General features: G+C 39.6%; 1 protein-coding gene across 9 annotated transcripts in view; it reads right to left on the bottom strand.

The window, feature by feature from the left end:
* dennd4c (DENN/MADD domain containing 4C) overlaps window positions 1-16,857 on the bottom strand; it is a 186,961-nt gene that overhangs the window by 118,581 nt on the left and 51,523 nt on the right. For all 9 annotated transcript variants that reach the window (XR_009928275.1, XM_062449584.1, XM_062449583.1 and 6 more), the window contains 6 exons: window positions 16,394-16,460; window positions 16,242-16,300; window positions 10,954-11,098; window positions 10,199-10,374; window positions 7,748-7,848; window positions 6,109-6,327 (listed from right to left, as the gene is read on the bottom strand). Coding sequence is in view for 8 of the 9 variants with exons in the window: in XM_062449584.1 (XP_062305568.1) it covers window positions 6,109-6,327; window positions 7,748-7,848; window positions 10,199-10,374; window positions 10,954-11,098; window positions 16,242-16,300; window positions 16,394-16,460 (767 nt within the window). In the remaining variant the exon portion in view is untranslated. The remainder of the gene's footprint in view (window positions 1-6,108; window positions 6,328-7,747; window positions 7,849-10,198; window positions 10,375-10,953; window positions 11,099-16,241; window positions 16,301-16,393; window positions 16,461-16,857) is intronic.

The raw sequence follows: 16,857 nt of genomic DNA, 5'->3' as shown, positions 1-16,857 counted from the left end.
TTTAGGAAATCAAACGGCGACAGAACATGTTCGGCACTCCCCTTACTTAAATCAAAAGTCTCTGACCACTAACCTGAACTTCATTGCCACAGCCTAAACTTTGTCAATCTGTTCATGAAAATAATTAATTTCAGCCTAAACCTTACAACGGAACGTTAAATCGAATTCAACCAACGCAATCGCTACCAAGACGAACACAGTAGTCTAGTACTGTACCGTAGTAGAATTTACCAGGGCAGCTTCTCCACACAGGGCTATATCGCATTTTGCGTTGTTACTGACAATGATCGCTACCAGTGAGCTTTTTATGAATGAGCGATTTTCCACTAAATAAATGTCAAGCTTATTTACGTTTTTGAGGGCATTTTTTCAGTTAGCAGATGGTAATGTTTGAATCGCGATTCCATCTTCTACTGCCGGTAACGTCGTAGAATAATCTTCAAAGGGGGTTCTTTATTCATGAATGAATGCAATATGAGTAGGCTAAATGCCTGAAAATATCATGAGAAGGGAAAACTTAAAAGGACGTTTAAGTCATAGAGATTAGGTCAATTTCACCGGTCTGCCAAATGTATTCGTTGATTCAGCTATGAGGCTGCCTCTTGCAGGGGAAATGAGAAGACATCATATTTCATTCTACACTTAACTCGTATTTTGAGTTGTAAATGAGCAGCAAAAAAAAGATGCTTTTAAATCTATGTAATCTTTATAAATAATAAGTAGGCCCTATGCATTTTTTGATAAAATATACAGAAATATCAGTTGTAAAAATGTCATTAAAAAACGGACCCCTGTGCAACCGACGCAAGCAAGCACACCCTACAATTTCCCCAGAAATTGTACCCTCTCTAGTTGTTTTATGTAATAAACACTATTTGTGGGGAAATGCACAAAGAATATAGGCTAAATCCTGAATCACAAATATGACACTTTAGTAGGTACTAGAGCTGTGATTACAGAGTATGTACGACAGAAGACAGTACACATGATTTGGGACCAATTTGGCACACATATCATAATCATGGAGCCTCATGACTCCATCAATGTATTGCCGTCTCTGTGGTTGATGGACCTTCTGATGTAATGAGGAATGTGCAGCACAAGAGCCAGAAAAGCATTCTGGCTATCATGCTCCAAAATATAAAATAGCATCCTGTGTGCTGAATCAGACATATTGGGTTATGGGGACATAATAAATCCATGTCTGAGATACCATTTAGGGTCAATCACTAATCAACTTTATCACCAAACCAAAGGTTGGACAACTTGTTCAGATAGTAGTAGAAGAATGTGAAACAAGTTTGAAGTTTCTGTGGTCATTTTTGACAAAGATATTAATGAAATACTGGAAAACGTGTTTTTATTGATTTATTGGCTTTGGGTTAATCAATAATCAACTTTATCACCAAACCAAAGGTTGGACAACTTGTTCAGATAGTAGTAGAAGAATGTGAAACAGGTCTCAAGTTTCTGTGGTCATTTTTGACAAAGATATTGAGGAAACACTGAAATATTGGTATTTTATTGATTTATTGGCTATGGGTTAATCAATAATCATCTTTATCACCAAACCAAATGTTGGAAAACTTGTTCAGATAGTAGTATAAGAATGTGAAACAAGTTTGAAGTTCCTGTGGTCATTTTTGACAAAGATATTGATGAAATACTGGAAAATGTGTTTTTATTGATTTATTGGCTATGGGTTAATCAATAATCAACTTTATCACCAAACCAAAGGTTGGACAACTTGTTCAGATAGTATTAGAAGAATGTGAAACAAGTTTGAAGTTTCTGTGGTCATTTTTGACAAAGATATTGATGAAATACTGGAAAATGTGTGTTTTTATTGATTTACTGGCTATGGCCCTGGTTAATCAATAATCGTCTTTATCACCAAACCAAAGCTTGGACAACTTGTTCAGATAGTAGTAGAAGAATGTGAAACAAATTAGAAGTTCATGTGGTCATTTTTGACAAAGATATTGATGAAATACTGGAAAATGTGTTTTTATTGATTTATTGGCTATGGGTTAATCAATAACCAACATTATCACCAAACCAAAGGTTGGACAAATTGTATGATCGATTTTGACAAAGATATTGAATAAAAATTCGGACTGTCTACTCTTTTACCCCGGTCCCTAAATATGACGCGGAGCCAGAGGTACGAATATGAATGTCTGTTGAATCTCTAATATGAAACAGCAAATTTTACTCCTCGACAGGTCTGCAGGTCTGCGCCTTTGTAAACCGAGATTTGTTAAAACGTGTTAACCGAGACCGTAAGTTAATCGTTTTAACAAATCAAGGCGACAAAGCGTTTGCTGACCTGTCGAGGAGTAAACATTTGGTTTCTTATATACTACAACAATACGTGGGAAGATCACAAATCAAACAGGTCGAATCTGGAGCAGACGCCATGTTGTGAGAGCAATCAGCTGCACTTGCACTGGTGACGTCACTACATTTCCAAGGCAACATATCAACAACATCAATTAGTCTTCTGTCTGCTTCAGATACTTCTTTAAAACGTGAAGCGATTGCGGGGCGTTTGCGGACCTGTGCAAAAAACATATTTGGTTGTTTTAGTTTTTTTGGGGGGCAATTTAGGCTACTTTGTTGTCGAGCAGATGCCACGTTGTTAAGGTCAATGGCTACATCTCCAAGGCAACCACTTGTTGCTAGGTCCGTAAAAACGTTTATTTACCTCTGCGAACTTTCAGGAGGTATATAAACGGATTTATTAACTTTTGAGAATGTCTTCTGGACCAATAGGAACAGCGTATTGGTCCAATTATTACACTAGTATATAAGAAACTGATTTCACCTCGGTTAGAATGTGTGATGATTTAGTTTATTGGCAATGGGGCTAACGTTATTTCATGTTCCTGACTGTGTTTCATTCAAATAAATAACCTGTGTTGTCATGTAAATCTACAATTCAAGATGTTTGTCCAGATCTATTTTTCAGCAAGATAGGTAGAGCTAGCTAGAGCTAACTGAAGCTGAGTTGAATCACGATAGTTTGTTTGCTAAGCTCGAGTGCTAACGTTACCCACCTATAAGTCGATCATGTTTGCATGCACGGGGATCTTCTACGCTAGAGATACGGTATAGACAAACATCAGCCATGCCCGTCGAGTCCATGTTAGCTAGACTCTAGCTCATCTGCTTTTTATTAACGCTGATTTGCAAGGAATGCAAGAACAGTAGAGATGCTCCGATCAGGTTTTTTGGTGCCGATCACCGATCACTGAAATCAGTATCTGCCGATCCGATAATACCGATCACCGATCACAGTGTTGATTGAAGCATTCTATTTATTGTGTAGCATTATTTATGAAATTAATTATTCTTAACAACATTGGTATTGTATTTTAAGTATTTAAATTACGAGACGAGAGAGTATCATGAATTGACAACCATCCGTTCTATTGCAGGGAACGTGCAACATTCCAGTGTAGAAGCTCTCTCGCTTACTATAAAATGTGTAAATAATAATAAATATTAAATAATAATTAAAATATAAATCTTTAAATAAAAATCACAACAATAGAATCACATGTGCAACATTCCACTCTCTAGAGGCTCTCAAGAGAACTTGGAGCTTATACAGTAGCTTTCCTGTGGAAAAATAATACAAACTTTACTGCAACATAAACAGGCTATAGCCAAATATCCAATATGTTTCAAGTCAGTCAGTTTCAAGTCAATTTGTCTGCATTTAGGAGGAGATAACAGACAGAATAAAGATAAAAGGTGCACAGGAAGTCAGCAATTAAACAAAAAAACAAAACATGTATATTTATCTGTATAGTGTCTCACTCACTCACTCTCACATCCTTTACTCACTCTCTCACTTCACGCACACACTCACTCAGTCGGAGAGGGGGCATACTAGAGTATTCAAACCTTATTTCTGATTAAGCAGCATCACTGGAAGATTTGCCTTGATAAATATAAGCATATCAGCATTTTTAGGAGTCAACCTGTTCCTCTTCTCATCTAAAATATGTCCTGCTGTGCTGAAAAGTCGCTCGCTATCTACACTTGTACAAGGTGCGGAGAGGAAGACTTGTGCTGCTTGTGCGAGAGCAGGAAAGAGGTCTTTATTGGCCTTACAAAAAGCAGTGGCTGTCCGTGACTGTTTTCGTTCGAATGCGGGTCTCACAGAGTAACGTCGCACATGTGTGATTCAGAAAATTCCAACCGACTATTTTCCGATAGGCAAAAACTATGACAAACGCTATAGTATGGCTTCAAAATTTACAATTAGAGGTTAACAAGTAACACTAGCAGGTAGTAGCATTTCTACGAGTATTATGCTAGGTTGCTAGGTAATGGAAGCTAACTAAAGCTAGCTAGCTTCCGTTTTGGAAAACAAACTCTGGTGGAAGCGTCGGAAATATTTAGAACTCAAGCATCTAAAGGTTAAAGAATAATTTCTTACCATTGGTGGCCTGAAATGCCTATCTAACGTTTTATTGAAACGTCTCTGATAGTAGTTCTCCAGATGTTATGTCATCTGATCGGCCATGTTTGATCGGCCATTTTGAGAACGCCGATCAAAACCGATAATGGGAATATCGGCCGACATGGATCGGCGCCGATCAGATCGGAGCATCCCTAAAGAACAGCTATATAAGTTAGCGAAAACACCTAGACTGTAGGCATGTTAACTAGTTTAGCTTGCTAACGCAAGAGCATAGGTAGAATGTGTGATGATATAGATTATTGGCAATGGGGCTAACGCGTTATTTCATGTTCCTGACTGTGTTTCAGGCTACATGTAAATCTAAAATTCACGATGCATGTTTGTCCACATCTTTGTCAGGTTATTTTTTATCTAGCTAACTGAAGCTGAGTTGAATCACGATATAGTTTGGTTGCTAAGCTGTAATGTTCTACCCACCTAAGTCGATCCAGTTTGCTTCGACAACAGACGTGGAAACGACTAACGTTATAATTTCAAATGACATCTAGTCAATCTGTTGAAAACAGTGTTGTGTAGACACAATAGATTTATTTGTACGTTTTTATTTCAAGTCTCCACCTTCTTGTTTCAGTGAGTGCTGTTGGCCGTGTTGTGTCTTTGCTCCACAGCTTCACTCGTTGTAAACCAACCAATCAGCGCGCAGCTCATCTATATATTCATGCACATACCATAAAAGGAGAAAAGCTAGCGTTTTTTCCCGGGAAAATTTCAGAGGATGTATCAGGGGGCATAGAACAGCACCCGGGTGATTTTCAGCCCAACCAATGTTACATACCCTATTCGGAGACCTTAAGGAACAGTGTGAAATACCCCAAAAACCACCCTATCTCTGAAACAATATTTCAAGAATCCTTTATCAGCATTTGTTTATTTGAATTTGTCTGTGGTAGATTTGCTCCTAATTTGCTTTCTTCTTGATATCCATCCATACCATCTTTTGTTACAGATATGTTTACTGTTATTCATTTACAATGCTGCTGTAATGGTGCAATTTCCCCTTGGAATCAATAAAGTTCTTATTTTCCTTTTCTATCTATAATATTATGTAATTTATGTGAGGTTTCATGCCAGTAAGAAGTTCTGTGTTATGTGCATATACTGACTAAGAAACAATATGCGTTCAGAAAGTCATTCTTATTGATGAACAAAAGTACGTTTGTGAAAAGAGTTGGATCCCATGACTTACATGGTAATCTTGTGGCCTTGTAAAAAGAGTTCCCTGAGGAGAGGAATATCGGAGGTGAACCCTGGCCCTGACCCTAAACACCACAGGCATGAAGTTCCAGGGGAATATAGGCAGAGACACCAAGTTCCAGGACCAGAGAAGACACGTGTATCTTATGAGAGGCCAGCTGGAGCAGACTTTATTTTTTTATCCTGAAGGGTGAGCCTCAAGTTGGGGATCATTACAGAGTGAAACCTCCAACTCACCAGCCTGCTGCAGCAGTTTCTCAGTTACGTTTATTATCAGCCCCATCAATCCTCTAGGTTTAATAATATAAGTCTTTCAAAATATTTTGTTGTTGTTGCTTGCACTCATCACATGACAATTATGTCTTAAGAGCCTGTGCTGGCAATTAGTTAATGTATGTTTTTCATAGGTTTCTCCTCACCTTGTAGATCATAGAGAGAGTCTGCTGCAGTGGCCTTTTCAGAGGGTGCCTGGGTGATGGGTTTTAAGTATGAACGGTAGCCTTTAAGAATGGATGCCATGAAGCGCAGGAAAGTTTCCTGGATTTCCATCTCCAATGCAGTCATCTTCTTGTGCCAGGTGAAGTCTGCCTCGATAGGCGTCATCTCCACTGCAGAACCCTCCTGCACTGTATGCCTTACTGAAACCACAAATAGGGTAAAAGTCTGTAAGGTGGGTTTAAGTAAATTTCAATTAAGATAATTTAAATAGCCCTTTTAAATAAAAAATAAATAAAAGTATTGAAAAAACTTGTGTTGTTAACGTGTGACATGTTAAACAAATGTGTCACAGCTTATATTTTTTCTCTCCATTATAATAGAAAAGTGCCATTCTCAACAGACAATACGTGATATAATAAACTCCTCCAAAAAAGTTCGGAAACATTATTTCGGTCGATTATTCTTCCCCTTCAATAATACCAATTGGTATTGTATTTGACATCGTTGGAAAGCCTGATTAGTCACCTTTACAACGAGGTACAACTTGTAAGGATCATGCATTCGTGGAATGAGCAACACAGCTAACCGTGTGGGTAGCGCCCCCCCCCAAAAAAGCCAAAATCCCCTGTAATATTCTTCTGCGGGTATTCACTCTCATTTAGAGCTTTAAGTGGGATTAGCTTGGGTGTGCTGTACGTGCCAGAGTGACCAACGCAAACATGTTGGCTGACTTGTGACAAATCCTGGTTGAGAAATGGGATGCCATCCCACAGCAGTGTGTGACCAGGCTGGTGACCAGCATGAGGAGGAGGTGCCAAGCTGTTGTGTGTATGGATCTTCCACACGCTACTGAGGTCCCTGACAGTGTAAAATGAATAAAGTGTAAAAATGGCCAGTATGTGTTGTTTTTTCCTTATTACTGTGGGAGAGTGCAATCATCCAATCTACCAAGCAATTCAAAACAAGAGTGAATACCAACAGAAGAATATTGCAGGGGATTTTAGATTTTGTTTTGGGCCGCTACCCACACAGTTAGCTGTGTTGCTCATTCCACGAATGCACGATCCTTACAAGTTGTACGTCGTTGTAAAGGTGACTAATCAGGCTTTCCAATGATATAAAATACAATATCGATTGGTGTTGGAGGAATAATAATCGACCAAAACAACGTTTCCGAACTTTTTTTGAGGAGTTTATGTGGAAAAAGCCAAATAACCCAATAGGCTAAATTAATAAATTCAGTGGGATTTTTTATTGCCTTCTTAGCTTTGCTGGTGCACAATAACATAGTTTTGTCATTGATGTAATAATAGTATATTTTTGTAGGAATTTGGTCAAATTGGATGGCTTAGAGGGATATAGCAGGCCTACCATGACACCCAGTATGTATCTGCAATTAAAGACCACAGCAGAGGCTCAATTCAGCATTCTACAGTCATATAGTATTTATTCGTAATTTATGGATACTATACTTCTGGATCAATCTCATTTATTAACATTGCATTATGGTGATTACAGTACCCGGTGTATTGTAAACTCTCAAATTTCCAATTTGAGAGTTTACAATCACTCTTTGATGAGTATCAGGCATGAATCAGTGATCCTTGAAGTAGTTTGTACCAGTGCCCAGTTGGTGCTGCAAGTTGGTCAGATAGCTTATAAGGCTCCTGCATGGCTTCTTTGGGAGGTTCTTCCAATTGCTGTGTCTCTTCTCATCAGATCTGAAAAGCACAAAACAATAAACAGGGAGAACGTTCATAATCACTAGAACCAAACTGATATAGTCAATCCAGTTTGTTAAAAGTTAACACAACACACACAAAATCACTGCTGTTTTCATTGTACACAAATTACTTTATACTTGGATACTTATCACAGAAATATAAGTGACCATACTTGAATGATGAATTACATGACTGTTAGAGACTGGTAAAAGTCTTTGTAGCAGTCACAACACTGAAACTGTATTCACACATCTACTGTAGTACTGCTTGTTCTGAAAACCTTCATGAGAAGCAAAGAGTATTGTCTGAATGGAGCAGGTCATGATTATAGGAAACTATTTTGACCATGGCAAAACATACAGTACTGTGCAGAAGTCTTGGGCACCCAGGGGGGTGTTCCATCAACGTCGATTAAGGATAAGCAAGACTTATTTTGCAAAGTTTCACTTCAGCGAGAGTTCCGTTCCATTAAGGTGGCTTATTCTAGTTCGAGCTACGTAACCATGGTAATTTATACTTCGGAACTAGCCTGAGCCGTGTCAGGCTAAAAGTCGAGCTAAACGGTACGGGACCTGTGTGAAGTTGGCACCCCACCCATCGCAAACATCGTTTGTGCTGGTTTGTGCCATTAACATTTTCGTTTGTGCTGCTATCATTTTTTAGATATTAAAGAATGTTTTATAGGTCATCCTGAGGTCACTCAGCCCCCCTACATATTCCGAAATGAACCCAAAATAGTCTCAATCGTTTGTGCTTTGTTTGTGCTGTTTTGTGCCGTAAACATTTTCGTTTGTGCTGCAGCGGTATTTTTTATATTAGACATTTAATTATGGCCGATGACATCACCAGCCCCCCCACTTGCTCCAAACTGATTGTAAATAGTCTCAATCGTTTGTGCTGGTTTGCGCTGTTCAAATAAATATTTGTGCTACTATGGTTTATAAGTTATTAAAAATTAGTAAATGTTTTTTAAAGTAGCTCATTGACATAACATATTGTGAAGTTATAAAATAGGGGGATATGTGAATGAATGAATGAATCACAAAAGGATCTGTATGAAGGTTGAGTGAATAGGTGCCAATCGCAACCGATTGTCCGGTAAGAACAGATGATGTCAAAGTCCCAATGACAAAGTAAGAACGGTATTTATTTCCACACACAATCTGATTTTATGTTATTTTTGCACTTTGTTGGTTGATTAATAAATGGCACACGCAGTTGTGTTGTCAACGTGAGAAATTGCCTCTTCACTTCACTTATCACATTTCCCAATACATATAATCCTTTGGTTTTCATGCCCAGCCCAGGGTCATGTTGGAAATGATTAAGGCCCCTAACTGAAAAGCACTGCAGGGGCAGCTGACTTCATACAGAAGTTATGCTGACTTCACACAGGCGCATAGGCAGGTAGCATTGGCTATCTTACAGTAAGAAGTAGGCCTAGAACAATCAATTATTTGAACAGCACAAACGTAGCACAAACAATAGAGACCATTTTGATGAGATTTGGACGTTGACGGGGGGCTGGTTACATAACAAGTGGGCAAAATAAAGTTTTAATAATAACTTAAAAACTATAGTAGCACAAATATTTCTTTGAACAGCACAAACCAGCACAAACGTAGCACAAACGATTGAGACTATTGTTATGAGATTTGGACGTTGACGGGGTGCTGAGTGACGTCATGTGTGAAAAAAACGGTAATATCTTTAAAACTATTATAGCACAAACATTTCTTTTGACAGCACAAACCAGCACAAATGTAGCACAAACGATTGCGACTATTTACAATCAGTTTGGAGCAAGTGGGGGGGCTGGTGACATCATCGGCCATAATTAAATGTCTAATATAAAAAATACCGCTGCAGCACAAACGAAAATGTTTACGGCACAAAACAGCACAAACAAAGCACAAACGATTGAGACTATTTTGGGTTCATTCGGAATATGTAGGGGGGCTGAGTGACCTCAGGATGACCTATAAAACATTCTTTAATATCTAAAAAATGATAGCAGCACAAACAAAAAAATTTACGGCACAAACCAGCACAAACGGAGCACAAATGATTGAGACTATTTTGACGATGTTTTGCGTTGGGTGTGGGGCCAACTTCACACAGGTGAGTTAAAGGTTTATTGAATACATTGTTCCTTTCCATATGAATAAAATGTGTCCAAACAGCAATTTTTATCCAAACAATGTGTATATGAGACATTGAGAGCATTTTAAAGAAAGCTTGATCTTACAAGAAATAATGTAGTAGTAGTACAATTTTTCTACTTTGTGTAAGACTTGCAGGCGTGCAATGTTGGAGACTACAAGACTTAAATATTGTCATAGCTTACAGGTAAATAGTGTTGGTGTCTAAGTCCACACAGACCACATCCGGGGGAGGGTCATAGAGGTCAAAATAGCGGGAATCCACCCCCACAATGAATGGACAGGGGGCATTGAGGACACCCACCAAGGAGAGGGGGCACAAAGGGATGTATGGGCACTGCCACTGGAAAGGGAAAATCATCTGCAGAAAGACAAAGTAAAAGTTTAATTAAAACAATTGTCTATAGTAGTTCTATAATAAATAGCCTAGCAGAATTATCATAGGGACTTTAAAACGTTAAATGTGTTTGTAGTTCTAGCTTTAAAGACAGTTGACAATAAGTTGGGAGATGCTTATGAGTCACAAATGTCAGGAATCATCATTGTACTAAAGAATAAGCAACCAAGTACAAAATGTGTATGGAAATGTATGTTATGCATAATAATCAAGGGTTTCCATCAACACAACATCCTGTCAAACCCAAGTATTGGAGGAACTAAACAACCAACATAGTCATGGTCCAAGCACTTTGTCCTAACTGTATATTTGGAAAGTTATGCCAAAAGGTAATGGTAGAACCCAGAGTTAATTAAACCCGTCTTTAGACAAGACACCATTGCAGGGTGAGTGCAGTGTGTCCCAACCAAAACTACTTGAGAACCACTGTTAATTAACTAACAAGTAGAGGGCATAGAACATCGCCATAGACAACAAAAGTGCAAGTGGATTGCTAGAGTAAAAGAAAACATGTCTTTGTATTAAATTCACTGTACTACTCACCGCCACTACAGCCTCAGCCACTCCAGTTAACACAGCAGGCCGTAATGAGTGCAGCAGGATTTTACTCTCCAGCAATACAAAGTTCAGCAGTGTGGCACAGTTTTCAGACCCCAAGTTCATCAGCAGAGTGCTGTAATCTGCGCCACTTAGGAATAGAACACAGTTGTTTAAATAAATATGGCATTACCCAATAGAGGCACAGTAATGACTTACCCTAAAACTGTTTATATACCTACGGCTGGCAGCTATGCTCCTAGATTCAGACCTAGCCTCGGTAAATTGTAGAGCTAGCTAACTACTAGACTTCTGCTGTGTGGGAATCGCAGGAGCTAACCAGTCGAAGGGCGTACAAAAATACAAGGTGTTGATATTAACAACCTGGAAACATACCCATCTGCAACCGACGCAAGCACACCCCACAAGTTCCCCAGAAATTGTACCCTCTCTAGTTCAAAATAGTAGGCTAGTAAGTAAAAAGAACTAAGGGCGCCCTAACAATTATTTTGTTAATTTAAGTTATGCCTAAAAGCGAGGCATGAGGGGTGCTACATATGTGTAGCAAAATATGAATAGTTTATATTTAGTCTATAATTATGTGCAAAATTATGACAAAATGTAAAGATCCTGTAAAGTAAATTCTATGTTTTGCTTCTAAGTACATTATATACGTGTGAAATGAGTTCCTGAAAGCATGTGCAAAGCGCTAAAACTTTGTTGCACTGAAATGTGGAGTTAGACCGAAGAACAGTTTCTCTTCCGTTTTCAGATCAAGTTTTAATGGGCGGAGCCAAAAAATGCCCTATCTACGTCATTTCGCCCCATCTACGTCAGATCACTGAATGGCTCCTCCTGCTGTACTGTTATTGTAGCTTACATCAGCTAGCTAGCTAGCTTCAGGATGTCTCCCACCACCCGCAACTGCATCTTCCCTGGATGCAAGAACTCCAGCTGCGCTGCAACGCCATTTAAGTTCCCTATTGATAATGAAAGGAAAAATAGGTGGATAGATTTTGTGAAGAGCCACACTCATGGAAAGCTTCGGATAAACTCCAACAGCCGCCTCTGCGCCACTGACCATTTCACGGCGGACAGTTTTAACATGGACCAGAGACAGACGGGGTTCACCAACACACGGCTTTTCTTGCAGCGCAGAGCCGTACCGAGCATCGCCCCCCCCCGGCCGTTCATCCTCCGGTCGCACCTGGACCATCCACCGCCGCCAGCAGTTCATCACTCAGTTCTGTGTGCTTGTTATAATTATACTAGATAACTTTTCCATAGGTATCTCTGCTATAATTAGTGCAAACCGCTAACTTGATATTAGGCTACTCGGTGTAGAATGATGGTATTTTGGTGAAATGGTAGCTAATGTGCTAGAAGTAGTTGGAGAGCTCAGTCTGCTGTCTCTGCTGTAAATGTTTATGCCCCCCCAGTCTCGAACAGAGAAGACTGCTGATTTTATTACGATTTCAAAGCCTAATTTAACATACTTGTCTGTGTTTTTTTTTCATTAGAATGATTTAATTTTTCCGACGTTGCCAGTCTGTAACCGCGACCTCCTAGCAACGTCATTTTCCGACGTTGCCAGTCTGTAACCGCGACATCCTAGCAACGTCATTTTCCGACGTTGCCAGTCCGTAACCGTGATCTCCTAGCAACGTAATTTTCCGACGTTGCCAGTCTGTAACCGCGACCTCCTAGCAACGTCATTTTCCGACGTTGCCAGTCCGTAACCGCGACCTCCTAGCAACGTAATTTTCCGACGTTGCCAATCTGTAACCGCGACCTCCTAGCAACGTCATTTTCCGACGTTGCCAGTCTGTAACCGCGACCTCCTAGCAACGTCATTTTCCGACGTTGCCAGTCCGTAACCGCGATCTCCTAGCAACGTAATTTTCCGACGTTGCCAGTCTGTAACCGCGACCTCCTAGCAACGTCATTTTCCGACGTTGCCAGTCCGTAACCGCGACCTCCTAGCAACGTAATTTTGCTTCACATGTGCGTTTGTGTGTTGACTGGTAAGCGCAATTCTTATGTCCTGGCATAGCGGGAAAATTAATTGTAATTGTAAAATGCTTATACGTTTTGTAAAGCGGATGAACATAGCCTAACAAATAAATACATTTAGCATATTACACATTTGCAAAACGAATCATATGATATTAATTTCATTTGATAGTTTGCAACTATTTTGCAAATGGTAGGCTAAACCATTTATGAATATATAAGGTAGACCTAATAAAAGGAGATGACGTCATGGGCAGAGGCTGTTATGTCATTGTATTCACAATAGAGGAACCGATAATTCTTGAAGGCTTATAATCTATAATAATTAGAGACACGGACAGACCACAGGGTTCTGTGACTCCTCAATTCGGCCAGCCACACTTTATTGTATCCACACTCACACACCAACTTTTTCCTTCAGACAACCTACTTCACAATCAAAGTCCCCCTTTTCTAATTCCTGACTCAAATCTTAAATATCGAGAGGTATAAATGAGTAAAAGAGCATTTTACAACCTCTTACATTTGGCTGCAATCAGGGCCGGATTAACAATTTTCTGTGCCCTGGGCAACAAGGCTGAAGGCCCCCCCGAGTGAGCATTTAAATAGGCTACATCTCTTGTTCTGCCTGTTTTGTAATATACGTGTCTAATATTTATATACTAAAATAATATCGGTATTATAAGTATTATAACTATGATTTTTCAGTTGGCTATTTTTTGGTGCCCCCTCAGGAGTTGGTGCCCTACGCACAGCGCGTAGTGAGCGTTATGGGAGCGGCGGCACTGGCTACTAGACTACACAAACACTGTTTTTGACGTGATTTAACATAACATTTTGATCGAAACGAGTTGTAATAAAGTACTCACATTAAGGAAAGTTAGGACTGCGTTCATAACGTGATGTAACATTTTAGTTGACATTGTCCAGGGCCCCTTAGATGTCATGTGCCCCTGGGCAAGTGCCCAGTTGCCCTCATGGTTAATCCGGCCCTGGCTGCAATATTTAACGTAACAATAAGCAAAATGAAATGTTTTCTTGAGCTGTAAATAGGCCTCAGAATGGAATTCTTGGAATGTTAGGGAACTGGATTTGAGTAAGCAAGACAATGTTGAAAGGAAACAAATCCATTGATTCACTATGCAATCGATCAAAAAAGGGGGATGGGACAGTCTGAAAGATGCATTCACGATTTACCAGCTCAAAAAAATTATTAAATCCTGTGCACAATACCCGAGATTAGCCTTTTTATTCGGGGGACGACTACGTCCCGGAAATGAGTCTCTGCAGGTTGGGATGTCTGTACACATGGCTTTTATTTATGCAATACGTGGACCGTGCCCTGACAATGAATGAAGAACATTACATGTTTTGCCAATATAACTGGATTAAATGAAACCATTGAATGTTTATGATGTCCGTGTGTTTGTTTATACTTTTGACTGCAGACAACGCGATCTTGTCAGCCGACTATAATATTTTGATAAAGTCGGGCTACTATAGACAAACTGCAGTCTAACCCGCAATGTGTTTGACATCGTTTAGCCAATAAATTAGGCTACAGTTTGCTGAATGCAAGACAACCAATCTTCTAATGAAATAATCACCACACCGACAAACAACACAGAAATAAATGACAGATTGACGAAGGCATGCTAGAAGCGCCCTTCTAGCGACCATTACGTGACAGTAGCAAAGTTCTTATCTGAAGGTAATTTGACTCCTAACTACACTTCTAGTAGGTAAAACTTTGTCAGTGCTTCTAGTGTTAGAACAAACTCACTGCACACAAGTAACTTAGGCTACAACCATGGCTCAGACTAGCTAAACTTCTCCAACATAGGCTGTCGACAAATCAAGAGGAGCAAGACATTTTCCTGAAAAACTTAAATTAACTTCTCTGCAATTTCCACACTTTGCAGTCATCTAGTGGTCTGGATTGGACCCTTTAGTGGTTCTGGAATGCAGGTCGTATGTTTAATTCCCCTGCTTTAAACACAACCCCATAGTTTGCCAAGTGCTGTATGTAAACTGGCAACATTATGAAATTAAACAACGTATGTGAATGTGCCGAAATCTGTGCAAATTAAATTAATTAATGACGCATTAAAGATGCAGGTCTGAAGATAATCTATGTACATTTTGGTGAATCAAAATTGTGTGGCCTGTAAAACAGTTTTAAGCTTTTAGATGAACATAACATGTGGCACTTAACATGTGCCAGGCTAGGGATCGAACAGATAGTGTGTAAACGCACCTCAAACACCCGTTGGTGGCGTTAGAGTGCTCCGGTGGGAGACATGAAACTTGGTGCAAGCAGCAATGAGGGGGCCAAGCAGACAAATGACTAAAACACATTTTAGACATCCTCAAAACAGAGTTCTGAGTCGATATACTAAGTTCAGTGTGAATGCAAAGAAGATTTGCTGAGATATGACCCAACTTTCTGTTTGAGGGCTAACCAGATGATTTCGATTGACTCCGCTGGACAAGCGTTTTTTCAAATCCAAAATCAGTTTTCATAGCTTTTGTAAGGCTTGGTCTGAAGATCATTTGTGCCGATTTTGGGGAACATTGGATGAAATGTGTGGCCTATGAAAAGTTTTTACACTATTCAATAAAATCAAATATGGCGGCCGCATCAATTTGTTTATTATACGTTGACATGTGGTCAGGCATGGCATCTCCCAAGATATCACTTGACAAAGGAATCACTCATTTAAGGCAAACAAATCAACAGTTATTCGCCAAAACACTTCCTGCGACCCCTCCCAGTGGTCACATGACACCACATGTTTTGGGACATCCCCAGAAGAGCGTTCAGAGATGACGTACCAAGTTTGGTGTTGATTTCTCAAAGAGTTGCTGAGATATTATCCAATTTCCTGTTTAATGGCTTAGTTGCCCATTTTGATTGGCTGTATTGGTATTTATACATTGCTTTTCTACCGTCACAGTACTTAAAGTGCTTTAAAAATGTTTGCCTCTCATTCACGCACATAGCAGCAGAGCTGCCATGCAAGGCACCGGCCTGCCCATCAGGAGTAACTTCGGGATCAGTGTCTTGTTCAAGGACACTTCAATACATTGACAGGATGAGCCGGGTATCAGACCGCAAACCCTGCGGTTGGTGGATGACCCGCTTTATCTCCTGAGCCACAGCTGATCTTTTTATCAACAATTTAGATGGCTGTCACAGTACTTTTGTTTATGAGGATTGCCTTTAAATGATAGTGTGGTACTATAGCAAAAAATATAAGGACAATACCTAATATTCTTACCTGAGAGGTAATGGTGTACACACAGGCTGAGACAGATTCAAGGTATCGTGTGCAGATAGCTAAAGGAGACATCAAGAATTAAATGTCATTAAAAAAAAAAAACAAGCGTCGCCACAAATGTATAAAAACACAAAAAAGTGCAGCATTCTCACTTGGACCAGGATCCTGGGCCTCTGAGGGGAAGGGAAGGGCACACTGTGCATGAAGTGTGAGATGTGTCTGTTGAGATAAAAAAGAAAAAAACATATTTGTGAAATGGCCATGCAATCAGGGGCAAGAACATCAAAATCAAATAATTTAAATTCTTTGTGACAGTTGCGTAGGCTCATAAGAGGAAACTTAAAATTATTCATGCACCACACAACTGGGTCTTCAGGTGTGAGTCGTTTGTTCATTTTTCAAGTGACTGTTGCCTACACTCAGTATAGAAATTAGAAATGATTATCCTTCACCATTCGCATCTTCTATGCTATGCCTAGCAGTCAAAAGACTCAAACAATGACATAGTTGAGTGGTGAACAAACGGCAAATGTTTACTACTCAGTCTACGGTCTCGGTTAACAAACAAATTGTTTTAACAAATCGAGGCGACAAAGCGTTTGCTTTGTCGCCTCGT

The sequence above is a fragment of the Osmerus eperlanus genome, chromosome 23 (genome assembly GCF_963692335.1).
Source record: "Osmerus eperlanus chromosome 23, fOsmEpe2.1, whole genome shotgun sequence".
Taxonomy (NCBI): Eukaryota; Metazoa; Chordata; class Actinopteri; order Osmeriformes; family Osmeridae; genus Osmerus; species Osmerus eperlanus.
Note: the sequence above shows the minus strand (reverse complement) of the source record. Positions and strands in the feature narration are given on the sequence as shown.